Raw genomic sequence first — 15280 nt, 5'->3', positions numbered from 1 at the left:
TCTTCTCATTATGATGTATCTCACCTGCTGTAAGAGAGAGGAGAGTAACTGAAGCCTCTGCTGTAGGGCACGATCACTCAGACCCTCCTGAACCAACAAGAAAGGGTGGAGAAAGAGAGACACAGAGACACACACAGAGAGAGAGAGAGAGAGAGAGAGATGGGACAGAGAAAGACAAATGAGAAAAAAAGATAGAGACAGAAATAAATGGGAATGGAAAGAAAAATAAAAGAGGTGAAAGACACAAGACAGTAAAAGAGGGATAGTTCACTCCAAAATGCAAATTCTGTCATCATTTACTGTCTTCTGTACCTGTATGACTTTCTTTCTTTTTTGCAAAATACATTAAGAAGCCATGAGGATTGTACTAGTTCTGTGCTTTCAAAAGCATGCAAATGCACAATAAAAAAGTTATTAACGTTGTCAATGTGACTCCTGCGCTATTCAAAGTCATATAGGCTAATCGTCCCCTTTGGTAAGCTGTATCATACAATCAGTCAGTTAAACTCAAGAACCACATTAGTCAGATTTGTGAACTAATCATTCAGACTGGTTTTGTGAACTAAAAATCGGACATTGTTACTTCTCTCATGAACTCGCCAAGGAGAGGAAGAGCAGTTCCCTTTCAAGTGGAACTCAACGGCGCATCATGGCTTGACGCTATGGGAATACATCGCGTGAGCCAGTGTCTGAAGCACGTGTTTACACACGCCAGTCCGCGATTGGTTGAGCATGATTACGTATAGCGGCGTAACATAGTGCGTCACTGAAACCACAAATAGATGCCATACCAGCATGTCGCCAGCTTCTTTGTCTTCAGAAGCCGCATGTATGAATGCTTGTTTTCTCCTCTGTGTGTGTTTGACAAAGATGGGAGTTAGATTCCACTATGTCAGAAAATAAGTACGATACAATGCGGGTGATGACTTACACAACATTGTGTGAACTGCATGGGTGAGGAGCATGTGAGGTCAGTCCTCGAAGGGGCCAACTGCGCTCATTACGACAAGTTTAATCTCCGCATGCTCCAATTCCGCTTGGCTCTATTCGATGAAAGCGAAGCATCCTGTGGCTTGGGTCCCGCGGCCGGTTATGGGGCTCGCAGGTAGAGTTGGCGGACGAGGAGTGCGAGATGGGCAATCAACCCTTTCTCTCATCTTCTCCAACGACTTTGAGGACCCCATTCTGTATCTTCAAGCTCGCTCTGTGATTTTTTTCAGACCAAAATGAGAAACTCAAGCTGTCTGTGTCTGATTCTGAGAAGTTGGATGCAGACAGACAGGTGGGTGCATCAAAAGAGCAGGCCTCTCAGTCAGTCGTGCTCAAGGAGCTGTTCAGGGTAAAACCCGCCTTACCCATCAAGCCATGTAGGGCTACTTCGGCCCTTGTGGGTGAGGCTTACACAGCAGCAGGTCAGGCTGGTGTGTCCCTGCACACTATGGTGGTCTTGCAGGCCTACCAGGCTGACCTGCTTAAAGAATTGGATTATGGCGAGGGATCAGCTCTGGAGGCAGTTAAAGAGGCCACAGATCTAGGCCCGTGTTCCATGACTGGAAAGCGCACTCAGGCTCAGTCGTCCAGGGGGAGACAGGATCTCAGATCTGTTATCACCTCCAGGATGGCAAAAAAGTCCTGACGCTCATGGGCCCTGACCCCTGAAGGTGTCCCCTCCTGAGAGAGGTCCGTGCACACCAAGACATAATGTGCCCGACCTTTCTCTGTGTCCTCGGCAGGTGTTTCCACCTACCCCGCCACTACAGAGAAGGAATCAGGGTTTACTATGCTCAAAGAAGGACTTTACTATGCTCAAAAAGGACTGGGGGCTGCATCCAATTTAAGATCTAAGGTGCCTGAATCATAGTCTTTGGACATACAGGTTCAAGATGCTCACCCTAAAGTTAATCGTGTCGCAAATCCAGTTTGAGGAGACACACATTGGTAGTCTCCAACATAAATCACCAGGGTGGTCTGCATTCACGCATCCTTTTCAGGCAGGCTCAGCAGATCTTGCTCTGGGCAGAGGAGAAATTCAAGTATGGTTCTTGGACCTGATATATCTCCTAGACAACATTCCATGGGAGATTCCAGTTCAGAGAAATCTTCTGTCTTAAGTGCAGAGGACGATCTACCACCCAAAGCTGGAGATCTGGAAACCTTGGGTTTGGCCCCTGAGTGGTATCAGCTCATAGAATCTGGTCTCTAATCTGAGATTGTTGAGACAATTCCAAATTCTAGAGCACCTTCCACTAGGAAGCTGTATGACCTGAAATGACAACTATTCGTATCATTGAGATTGCTTTTCAGTGGGGCTGACCCGTCAACACTAAAGTTTTATGTGGCCTCGATCTTAGCTAGCTACATACCTTTAAATGGGGTTCTGTTGGGAGACATCATCTGGTGTCTCAGTTCTTGCACGGTGCCAGACGACCAAGGCCTATCTGCCGGTCGTGAGTTCCTGGGACATAGCATTTGTCCTGGGAGTATTAGCAGAAGCACCATTTGAGCCATTGGAGTCAGTTTCTGAGAAAATGCTGACTCTTAAAGTGGCACACTTGTTAGCACAACACTAAAAAGAGTTAAAGATTTGCAGGCCATATCAGCTGCCTTTTCCTGCCAAGACCTTGCTCCAGCTGGTGTCAAAGCTATACTGCACCCCAGACCGGACTATACTCCAAATGTTCTTTTAATGGCTGGCTAGCCTGTGGTCTTGAAGGCTTTCTTTCCTGAGATGCAAGAGGAAGATAGTCCACCCAGCTTCTGGTCTGCTTCACAATCTCCCTTTCCTAAGAGGTGTTTCCATAATGGCTTCACATCTAGGAGTTAGGGCCCACTCCACGAGGAGTGTTGTGTCTTCTAAAGTTCTTGCTAGGGGTACATCCTTGCAAGATATTTGTGCTGCGGCTGGATAATCCTTTCTGCACACATTTGTCAGGTTTTATAGTCTGGATACAGTTTCAACCCCAGGGTCACAAGTCCTTCATGGTTGATCCAGTCTGAGCCTGCACTCACAACTGTCTGTGCAGAAACACAGCCTTGTGGGCAGTCTCGTGGCGTGGCGACGTTGGCATTAAAGTTCCCATAGCGTCAAGCCATGATGCAACACTCGAAAGGGAACGTCTAATGCTACGTCTAATGCTACGTATGTAATACGTATGTAACGAGATGCCACATTGGACTGCCAAGTCCAATTAAAAGTTATACGTGTAACCACAGATGCCAATAAAGAACCTTTATTTTTAAGAGTGTGGAAAAGAGCATGTAAAATGTATTTGTGTGTGTATGGTGTGTGTGTTCTGCATAACAAAGGAAGTCATACTGGTTTGGAACAACATGAGGGTGAGTAAATGATGAAATAATTGTCATTTTTGTTTTAACTATTCCTTTAACATAATGGACAAGAAGTAGGCTGAAAATGAAAGGACAGGACCAGATGCATGGCGAAGAGGATCCATTGAGGAAGACAATACCTTCCTTATGGTGTGCATTATCCTCACATCATCTAGAGAGGTTCTATATTAATTTTGCAGGCTGCTTCATGCATCACACAATGCCTCATGCACGATACAAGTCTGAAGTAGCAACACATAATTGTGCTTTCATCAGACATGCTTTTCATTATGCGCTTGTTTATGGCTTCTCATCACCAATAAGAGCGAAGACCTTCATTCTGAGTTCGATCAGTAACATAGATGTACATTTTAGGGTTTGAGAGAGAGCTGCAAGGTTCTAGAGGTGCAGGCATCTTCTGAAGGAGCTCTGTCTCTTACAAGGCACCTCATAATTTACACAAGAATGACATCAACATCCTTTCATGTTCCTGCAACCACATCCAACCAATCACTACGTTCAACCTCAGGTTTTAGGTGTAGGACTATGATTGGTTGACAGGAATGTTGATTTAGTATCAACAAAGAATGTTGATCCATAAACTCATCCCTTGTTTTGAAATCACTTAACATCTTTGTGCTTTTTCTTTATCAGACTGGATAAAGGAAAGTTGGGTGTATAAAATCACTTTATATTGACCCATTCACAGTAAAAAAAAAAAAAAAAAACTGTACTTTGGAACTCAGTTTCAAACCAAAGTGCTACATGCTCTTACAAAAGTACTGTGCCTGTACCACAATATACCAAATAAAAGTATATATATATATAAACATATATATATATATATATATATATATATATATATATATATATATATACACACAGTATATATACACAGTATATAAACATATACAGTATAATATATACATATATATATATATATATATATATATATATATATATATATATATATATATATATACTCAGCATAAATTAGCACAAAATCTATTTTTTCTGTTCCATAATGATCACTGTTACAAATCAAAATTGAAATGTATTAAACATACACTTAAAAACAGAGAAAAATGTCATCAACATTTGTAAAATAAGTACTGCTCTGACCCTTCTTGGTTTTGAGTGTACAATTTCACAACAAATTTTCACCTCTATTCTGTTTAACTCAGTGGCGGAGCCAGAGGGGTGTCTGGGGTGGCACTTGACATCCGATTGGCCACCCCGGGTGCCACCCCAAAATTGTATTCGCTACTGGCAGTTGCTGCTGCTGATTTTTTATTTATTTTTTACATTCGCCGGCAGTGCGCACAGTTTTCAAACGGACAAAATATTTTGTATTCAGAGGAGGAGAGAATATGTTTGCAACCCCTTAACTCCTGGAGAATGAATGCCTCCTTGAATGCCCTGATGTTTGATAGGGAGTGTTGCTCAACTAGTCTCAATAGTGCCCAATAGTGTTAAGGTCGTGCGAAATACTTGTCAACTGAATTCTTTTTATTTTTTTTTATTTTTTTTACCATGGGTGAATGTATAGATTCATTGTCATGTTGAAAAAGTGCTTAATAACACAGAGAATAAGGAGAAGGTAGCATCTTGTATTTTATGATTTTTCGTGACACACCATCACGAAGGTGTGTAAATTCATGACACCATTGATTAAGCACAACTCTCCCACTCCTTCAGTACTCAAACATCATAAGATCCTCTTTAGCACAGAACTTCAATGTGGGGACCAGGCACTTCTCACTGTACTCTTCCCACTTGCCACTGGCAATGGCATAGATTTTATATGATGTTAGATCCAAAATGATTGATTTGGTTTTAATGAGACCAGAGTATGGATTACCAGAAGTTCTCCTGTTCTTTATAGCAAAAATTTTTTATAAAAATGTAATTAATCACAAAATGAAAGGTTAAAAGTGAATGCCTGATTGTTTCAGTCCATTCTTTTGGGGTTTCTGTTACTTTTACTATATTTTCACACTTAAAACATTGCATTGGAGATGCTTTTTTTTTTACCATTGTCCTAATTTGTGTAACAAAGTCTTCTGACAATTCTCTCCCAAGTGGTTCCATTGAGAATGATTCACTGGGCTATATCACACTTAATTGTCAAGAAATTATTTAAATGTTTTGGTTCAACTGTTGATCAGCAATGTCATTTAACTTGCACCAGAAATATTGTATTTGTTTTATTTTGTAACATTCATGAGGTTGTACTAATTTTTGCAACAGCATTTAATCACTTTGATAAGAAAATCTTAGTAATAGTAATACTAATATTAAATAATAATAGCAAACTGTGTATGTAGTACTGTGTGTGTGTGTGTGTGTGTATATATATATATATATATATATATATATATATATATATACACTTACACTACATACACTGTTTGCTATTATTTTTTAATATTAGTATATTCCTACAATAATAAAATATACTCATACTACACCTTTATAGGCTATTAATAGTAATATGCTATACAACTGTACTTAACTGAACATTGCACTACAACCACACAATCCATACTCTTTATCCTGTTTTACTACTTTTCTTTTACTGCTTTAACATTTCAATTTCATGAGCCATGGCATATCTTACAATTGTCTTTGTAATTGTCTGTCTCATAGTATATCTGTATTCTATTGTTGTTATAAAAATGTTAAAGGAAGCCTTCATTATTTGAATTTTAATGGGCCATCAATGATGGCCAATTAATAGTACTTAAATATGCATATATTTAAAATTTTACAGTAATTTAAAGTGAATATGCAAAAAAATAAATAAAAAAAATATGGGGTAATAAAGACAGAACAATCTATTTCCACAATGAAAAATATTTATGCTTATTTCATGTACTGTACATTACATTATATTACATTACCGACATCTCCACAATCAATGACTCAGAAAAATAAGCCAAATCTTTGAGATTTGAGTGAAAGTCTAACTATCAAGATTCTAAGTTATTTGAGAAAAAAACTTTTTGGTACTCTACCTAAATCATAAACCACTGAAATCGTTTGAGAAACGTAAATGTATTGTGCTTTTTATCCAGAAAAACCACAGTTCTTTAATTTATTTATATCGTTTAGGGTAGTCTTGGCCAGTCCAATATGGTGGATTTGTTAACATATCGCAGCAATGGGCCAAAGTGGCCAATAAAGCATAAGTATTTATATGTTTATGGATATTTTCCTCAATTGGATAAAACTTTAAGCTTGTTGCAATTCAGTATGAGCTTTATTTAGGCCTGAAACATAATACATTATGTGTTGTTGCAAAATGTGTTGCATTACATTCTTACCAGTGCTGCAAGAGACACTGAGCATTAGCATTTACTTTTTTTCTACAGTTGATTTTCTCTTTCTGTCATCTACTGTCCTGGTGGAGCAACAGTTTGAAGAGAATCATGCTGATCAAGGTAGTTAAAGTTAGTAAAACTGTCAATAAGTTTACCTGAATAACTGTGCATGAGATTTTGCAGTCCAGTTAGGCAGCTCACTACAATTTAGAACAAAGCCTGAGTGAAGTATATAGGAGAGGAACTTTTAATGGAACATGCTGGAACCAGTGCTTACCTCTGATGGAGACAGTGGCTCCTCCAGACCACAGGGGACGCTGTCTGAAGATGTAGCTGAAGGCCTGGTTGTCTTTGTCTCGAGTTGTTCTTGAGTTTCTGACCCTGTTTCTGATTTGCTTCTCTGTGGTGACATTATCTTCACTTTTTCCTTCTCTGTTTCATTGTTGTCCTTCTCTAAATTATTATTTTGCTTTATTACTCTAGCTGATGCTCCCTCAGTTTCACAGGGCACTTCCTGTTTATCTTCTTCTTTGGATTTCACACTCAATTTAGGCTCTAATTTCTCTTTTTCCATGCGTATGCTTTTCCTCTTTCTTTTTATCTCTCGCTCAACTTCTGATTGCCTCTCTTGCCCTTGTTTCAGTTGTTTCTCCATTTCCCTCTGTCTTTCCTGTTTCCTCACAACCTGCACCTCGATCTCTCGTTGTCTTTCTCTGTCCCTCTCGATTTGTTTCTCCAGCTCTCTTTGTCTTTCTCGCTCTCTTTCTACTTGTCTTTCGATTTCTTTCTGTCGCTCCCTTTCTCTTTTCAATTCTCTCTCTATATTTATCTGTCTCATTTCATCACTTGTGTCCATCTCTCTAACCGTTTGTCTTTCATTCGGCTTCTCGGTTTCCCTCGGTTTCCCTTCCTTCTTGTCTCGTTTGCTCTCGCGCCTCTCCTTCGGTCTCAGTTTCTCACTTTCGTTCTCCCATAACCTGTCTTTTTTCTTGTCGCCCACTTCCCTGATTGGCTCAAAATTAGATGACATTACATCCCTCTCGCTGACTTGGCCAACCAGCTCACCGAGCTTGGATCTCAGTTCCTGTTCCAGGGTTTCATTTACAGAGGAGCCCCTGAGCAAAGGGCCCTGAAGGTTGAACTGTGGTTTGCTGGCCCCTGATTGGCTCCACGTCAGCGGGCTGGCGGCACTGGAGTTGTGAGCCACAGTGTTCTGATAGTCAGGTTCAGGGGTCATGGCGTCAGAGGTGAAAAGGTCAGCAGGGGTCACAGTGTCTGGAGTCTGGTAATTCAGAGGAACTGGGTTCTCCTGGCTCTGTTGGCGGCGTATCATCATGGCGTTGAGGAGGACGGCACTGTTCTCCTGAGATGTTTGAAATAGAAGGAGAGTTGAGGAGCAGAGAGAGAGATACAAATTATGAAAGAGAAAAAATATGAAAATAAAATAAAGACTTCATGGCTGAGATAAATGAGTTAAAGGATGGTCACACCATTCATCCAAATAAAAGCACAACCCCTGCCCTGCAGTGCCACCTACTGGAATTCAAATCAAACCACATTCAAGTTCACAACATTTCCAAAAAAAGATTGCTGATTTTCTTCATTTTTGCTTTTAATAATTTGTTACTTTCTGTCTCTGCAACTCTTGCTAAAATTGTCACTCTCATTAGTATCTAAAAGGATGACAAATTATAAGTAACATACCTTAACCTTTCAGTCATATACAAAAATTTTTTTTTTTTGTTTTCAGAGAATAACTGGATTTTAAATGTATGTAAATACTTATATCTGTCTTGTTTTAGGAACGATTAAATATGTTCTCTGAAAAAGAGAAAACAATTATTAACCAATTAATCAAATAAAAATTGAAATACAGCCTTTCCCCCCAAAAATAAAATAATTATATATATATAGCCTATATATATATATATATTATATGTGAATGATCCAAATAACTTCCTCAGTAGGAGATATTTGATGTCGTAAAAGCAAAATGCGTCACTTTTTTATTACATTTACAGTTGAAGAAATTACAACTGAAATATATTACCACTATATTCTAATATTTGAGGTGATAATATATTAATATGATAGCATTAATATATTATTGTATATTATTAATATAATATTAATAAGTTGATAAGAATCAAGGCTACAAAATATAAATTACAATGATATCCTAATCAATTGAGTGGGGTTAAAAAACAGACTGTAAGATACAAGTCCACTTTCATGGCTAGGGTGTCACTTGATTCACTTATTGGTGAAAAGTTGATTAAATTGATTGGTATCAATTGCTAGTTAGTTTCTGCACACCTAGCTGAAAAAATCGGTGTATTTTTATGCTAATTTGTGCTTTCAGGCTTGATATCTAAACAGCAGCAAGACGTTAAATCTTTATCATACTATAGTTGAAAACACACCACTATATGTGGCAAAATAGTCTCGTTATGATTTTTAGCAATCTAATAATAAACCAGAAGGCTGCTCTTTCTCTTACCACTGTGGCAGAGCTGTACAGTTCATCATGTGCTCGGCTGTGCTCTGATGTCTCGCGTTTGCTCTTTCTTCGCCTCCTTGACCTTTTGATCTGCTCGCTCTGCTCCTCCCCATCACTACTGTCCCCTCCCACACGGGGGTTAAAGTTCACATCAAGAACTTCTGGCCTCAGTAGAGGTGAAGCTACACTGCTCGTGGGATGTCTGTAGGGAGGATATGGGTGTGCTTCAGGCAGCCCTTTTTTCCTCTGGGACGTACTGTGGCCTGCTCTGCTCGCTCGAGTGGACGGGGCAGGAGATGTCTCCGAGTCTGAGTTTAGGGTCTCAGTGTTGGTGTATTGACCCGAGGAGGGTGAGGTGATGGGTGGGTGTTGGGTGTACGTCCATTCCGGGTCATGTTGAGAGTCAGTGTAATAGGTTTCGTCAGAGAGACGTCTGCGAAACTGTAACAGGGCTGCCCCCCAGCCTCCCTGGTCCTCGGGGTCTGAATCAGAGCCCATTCCGTCATACGCGGACACAACGCCTGATTCTTTCTCCAGCACACTAAAAACAAGGCTCTTGCGCTTGGTCAGCAGACTGGGCCGGGAATGCTGGAAGCTCTGCAGGGCGATCCAGTTACCATCAGGGGACTGCAGGACTGAAGATGCACCTGTGGAGAGAGACACAAACACCTGGACAGACAGATATAGAGGATATGTGTGTGTGTGTGTGTGTGTGTGTGTGTGTGTGTGTGCACCACATACACAAACAGAAAATGAGAAAACGTCAAAATAATGAAAAGGTGGTAATTTTCTTGTGTAATTTTTTTCAATACCAACCAGAAGTGAAATTATTTTTGCAATTATGTTTGACACTCCACACAAAATTAAACACTTCGCCTTTGTATGCCTATTTTGCACCCAGTAAAATGCATCAAACTTTTAAAGAGCCTTAAAAGGATAGTTCACCCCAAAATTACAATTCTCTACTTTACTAAACCTCAAATTCTGAATGACTTTCTTTCTTCTGTGGGATATAAAAGACATTTTGCCAAATTCATTTTTTGTCCATACAATGAAAGTCATTGGGGTCCAATATTGGTGGACATAAACATTTGAAAACTTCTTCAAAACATCTTTGTGTTCCAAAGAATAAAGAAATTCAGAATTGGAACAGCATGAGTTATGTTGACGGAATTCTCTTTTTTGTATGAACTATACACTCTCAGAAAAAAAGCTACAAAAGCTGTCACTGGGACGGTATTTCAAAAGGTACCAATATGTTCATTTTAGGTCCTAATATGCACTCTTTAGGTACAAATATGTACCTTTTGGAATGGTATTGCCCCAGTGACAGCTTTTGTAGTTTTGTAGTGTACCTTTAAATCTTGCAATGAATCAACAATTCAATTGTGTAGATGTCTGAAGTTTTGTTCTGGTGCACTAGACCAATGATGAACAGCGTGTGTTTTGTATATATTCTTACTAGTGTTGTCCAGGCGGTCAACACTCTTCCAACTAGGAAGTGATGATGCTCTGGATTCCCTCCTGAGTGAAGAGTAGTTCTGGATGTCTGTCTCTACCCGTGCACTCTTCGGGACCCCTGGGGCAATTCCCACCTCAGGGTCCTTCTCTGGAGAATCGTCACTTGTCAAAGAGTACGCTGATCTTGACTTCTAAACACACCCATCAACCCACATGCACAACAATTGTCATTTGAAATTATGGAAAATGCAAGTGTAAACAAATATATCATTATATATATCATGCTTTTTTCTTTTTTTTTTTTTTTATCAATAATTTATTCAGCAAGGATGCATTAAATAGATCAAAAGTTTAACAATACAAAGACATTTAAAATGTTACAAAATATTTCTATATATCTATATTTATTGCAAGATATAAAAATTGTAAAATGTATGATATACATCTGCCAATTAAATTGTTCCTTTCATCTAGAAACCCTTCATCTATGTGTGCTGTAAGCAGTTAATTAGTTTACTGTGGTATACATACTGAGTTACACACAGATAGTAATAACCTTTATAAGAATAGTAATAATTGTTATGTTATAATGTACAAATGTCTGACAGTTTTCTGCTCAAAGTGAAACTGTTTTGTCTTTATGCACAATTTGAATTTGGTTATATGTATTTGGTTTGGAAAAGTTTAAGAGGTTCACCAGTTGGGGGTGCTAGAGACTTGCATTATAGCTTATTGGCTTACTGCTATTGCCTATTAGAAATGTCTCTACTACAGCAATACTGAATAACACTAAAACACTATTACTGATGAATAAGCATTTTTAAGGGATTTTTCAGCTTTTTTTGCATTGCTTTTCCTATATTCTAACATTCCATCATTATTTTTAAACCGTGTTGTTTTTGCAAGCTGCAGTGTATGTGTATGTGTTACAGATGAGGTCAGGAATATTTAATAAGCACAGTAAAACACATAAATACTGTATGATAGGCGCTAGTAAAGGTAACTTTAACATGCTCTTACCAACAGCGGATAGGAGCTGGTGATGTCGGCCTGGGCTACTGCGCCGTGATGAGAGGTGGTGTGTGAATGATGTGTGGCGTGTGTGTGTTGTGTTGAGGTAGGGGACGGTAGCTCACTACTCTGATTCTGAGGCCAAACAAACTCATACTCAGCCTGAATCTCAGACCGTTTCCCCCTCTGAATGATCTACAGAGAGAGAGACATAGAAAAAGAGGAAAAACAGACAACTATAAAAGTTGCATACCAATTTGCATCCGTACAATACACAAATAATATTTGTACTATATGGTATAGTGTGCAAAATGATGATTAGTGCATCTCAAACTGTACCGGTTTGCAGTGAAAATAGTATGCCAAATCAGGTCTATGGATGGATTTTCAAAGTAATTGGGCTAATTTTGATTTTAATCACTTATGGCAGGGCAATGTTGACATGTCAAAGAATATGAGGTCAAAACTGCTCTATGACCTCAAATGTGAATGAAGTTATGAATTATACGTAATAAATGTAGTTTTTTTTTTTTTTTTACTAAATTAGATACTATGTTAGGTAGTTATCAAGCTTTTCACTTTAGAATACTGATCCAAATTATTATTAGTTCCTTTAGAAGGATGTAGTGACACTTGTGAGTCATTACTCACTAGTACCGTTACCATTACCTTATATTATAAATTATGCATTATTCATGTTAATTATTGACCTGTATATAGTAGTTCTTAGTAGTTATCTGGAAGGTATGAAAAAAATAGTAGTTACTGATTAGCTAATAGTGAACTACCACATTCAACTGCGAACATTCAAATTGTTAATCAGAGTTTCTTTTTAGTTAATAGTAGTTACTAGAATGTTAATAGTGCGTTACTCATTTGTTCCTGTGTAGTTATTCATTAATGACAGAACAGTATTCTAAAGTTTTACTGAAGTTATAGTTTTCTAACAGGAAATTACATGACATGATATATTCTATAAACTGTAATTCATGGTAGTATGTGTTGAACTGCCTACATGTAAAAAAATAAATAAAAGTAATTGTAGTACATTAACATTTTACTATTCAAAGTGATTTAATAAAACGATCTATATCTATTTTCTTAATTTCTTATTTCGTAATAATTCTTAATAAATAATGTTTACATAAATGTTCAAAATTTTGGGGTTCGTAAGATTTTAATAATGTTTTGAAGATCAAAAACACAGTTAAAACAGACAATTGTGAATTATTGTAATAAAGTTAAAACAACCGTTTTATAATTTAATATATTTCAAAATGTAATTTGTTCCAGTGATGGCAAGATGAATTTTCAGCATGATTACTCTAGTCTTCTGTGTCACGTGATCCTTCAGAAATCATTCTAATATGCTGATATGGTGCTCACGAATAATTTCTTATTATTTTCAATATTGAAATCAGTTGAGATGCTTAATATTTTTGTGCAAACTGTGATAATTATTTTTCAGGATTCTTTAATAAATAGAAAATTCAAAGAACAGCATTTATTTGAAGTAGAAATCTTTATAAAGTTATCGAAATAAAAGTATTAAATTCTTTAAAAAAATAAATGAATGAAATTTTTCTATTATTATATATAGTTTTTTTATTTTGACCTGAACATGTTATGTTATTTTAATATCTAGTAGAATTATGTGATTTGGTATACAGTTACAGTTAATTAAAACTACTATAAACTACAGTGTATTCTCTCAATCATAGAACAGCTCTTACTTTTTGAACAATTGTCGTTGCAAGTTCCTCTATGAGCTCTTCCTTGTGGTCACGCAAATAGCGAGCCTCATTCTGTTTCTCCTGTCATATAAGAGAGAAAGAGACGCAGCAATAAGAGAGAAAAGTGCAATCTTTTTCTAACTGCAGTTAGATATTCAGGAAACATGAGGAAATGGTCAAAACGGAGAGATGGATAAGTCAACAACATTTGAACACTACAAATTATATTTTTATACAGGATTCGTATGTGGAGAAGAACAGATGGATGTACAAATGAATATTTGGATGTCTGAATGAAGGATGATTTGGTGGTTAGACATGAACAGGAGTTTCTAACCAGGCTGTCTTTGTAGCTCTCTGCTTTAGCGATGGCTTCTTCTATCGCCTCCTCTGCCACACGTAGAGCGACAGTAAGCGTGTCTGCCATGCTGTGACCTGTATCCACACATATACACATCTTATTATCTGTTTCATTTCTATAAAACTAGATGTACAATGAAAGCAGATTGTTTTCTCTGTGTATTTGTGTGCTTTTGTGTATGTCGGGTGTTAATCTTCATAGAAATTCATAGACCATTTGAGTGCCGTAATAATTACAGCAATTGACCAGCACTCATAGTCAAGAGCCCTTGTTCCTCATGCCAGTGGGTAACACAATATACCACAGGATTTATTCCTAAATTTCTGTGTGTGTGTGTACCTGGTAAACCCTATATTGTGATAACCAAATGTAATTTTTTGGGTCCCCATGAGGAAAACAGCTTATAAATCCTACTAAATTAAGTGTTTTGTAAATCTAAAATTGCAGAAAGTTTTCTGTGATGGGTAGGTTTAGGGTTAGGGGATGGAATATACCGTTTGTATAGTATAAAAATCATCACGTCAATGGGAAGTCCCCATAATACTGTATGGTAACCAATGCTCGGAATTTGTCCTCTGCATTTAACCCATCCAAGTTAGTGCACACACATTGTGAGTAGTGAACACACACACACAACAAACTGTGTGTGTGTGTGTGTGTGTGTGTGGTTACAGATTAGGAATTGGGTTCCATATACAGTAGATTAATTAAAAAAAGAATTAATACTTTTATTCAGAAAGGATACATTAAATTGATCAAAAGTGAAAATAAAGACATTTGTAATATTACAAAAGATTGCTATTTCAATTTTTTTTTTTTTTTGGGACTTTCTATTCATCAAAGAATCGTGAAAAAAATTTATCACGATTTCCACACAACTCTTTGCAACATTGATAATAATAAGAAATGTTTCAAAGTCAAATCAAGTCAAGTCAAAGCACTAAAAACTCAAGACTGGGCTGTTGAAAATTCAGTTTTGCCATCACAGGAATAAATTACATACATTAAAATAGAATATATTAAAATAGAAAACAGTTGTGATCATAAAAAATTTTGATAATAACAGCACAGGACTGAGATTAAGGATTAAAAGGTACTAGGCAGATTTAAAGGATCCTTATAGGTCTGGAATTTGAAAACATGTGCAGTGAGCAGAAGTATATTGATTTTTCATGTTACCTTCACTCTGCCTGTAGAGCGTGGAGTCACTGCCGTCACAAACACTGCCATTATCATTACTGCCTTCATGAGCGCTGACCTCTAACAAAACAACAGAGAAAGAGAGACATAAATCAAAGGAAAACAAAGCATTACATTACTCAGACATCTAGACAATGTACACAGACATCTCTTTTCAGTAATGTCCTTCTTTACTTGTGCTTGCCGTAAAGTTTTTTTTTTAAAGAATAGTAAGCAACTATTTAAATGCAGAAAGCACCTGGTTGAACTAGACTGTGTTGAAATACAATATGCAATAGTACTATCACTGTTTGGTAAATTCATCCCTCAGGGTTGAAATTGCCCTCCTTCCACCTCCTCTTTAAATGTCATAGACTTAAGTTAT

At 37.5% G+C, this 15280-nt stretch overlaps 1 protein-coding gene across 4 annotated transcripts in view; it reads right to left on the bottom strand.

The window, feature by feature from the left end:
- myripb (myosin VIIA and Rab interacting protein b) overlaps positions 1 to 15280 on the bottom strand; it is a 269944-nt gene that overhangs the window by 16845 nt on the left and 237819 nt on the right. For 2 of the 4 annotated variants that reach the window (XM_082183983.1, XM_082183982.1), the window contains 8 exons: positions 14896 to 14976; positions 13693 to 13790; positions 13356 to 13436; positions 11632 to 11817; positions 10613 to 10802; positions 9151 to 9797; positions 6928 to 8013; positions 25 to 87 (listed from right to left, as the gene is read on the bottom strand). In XM_082183983.1, coding sequence (XP_082040109.1) covers positions 25 to 87; positions 6928 to 8013; positions 9151 to 9797; positions 10613 to 10802; positions 11632 to 11817; positions 13356 to 13436; positions 13693 to 13790; positions 14896 to 14976 — 2432 coding nt within the window. The remainder of the gene's footprint in view (positions 1 to 24; positions 88 to 6927; positions 8014 to 9150; positions 9798 to 10612; positions 10803 to 11631; positions 11818 to 13355; positions 13437 to 13692; positions 13791 to 14895; positions 14977 to 15280) is intronic. The other 2 variants (XM_082183985.1, XM_082183984.1) reach the window with 1 other exon arrangement.

This window comes from Leuciscus leuciscus, assembly GCF_965113295.1.
Source record: "Leuciscus leuciscus genome assembly, chromosome: 11".
In the NCBI taxonomy this organism is placed as follows: domain Eukaryota; kingdom Metazoa; phylum Chordata; class Actinopteri; order Cypriniformes; family Leuciscidae; genus Leuciscus; species Leuciscus leuciscus.
This window is presented reverse-complemented; position numbering and strand designations above follow the sequence as displayed.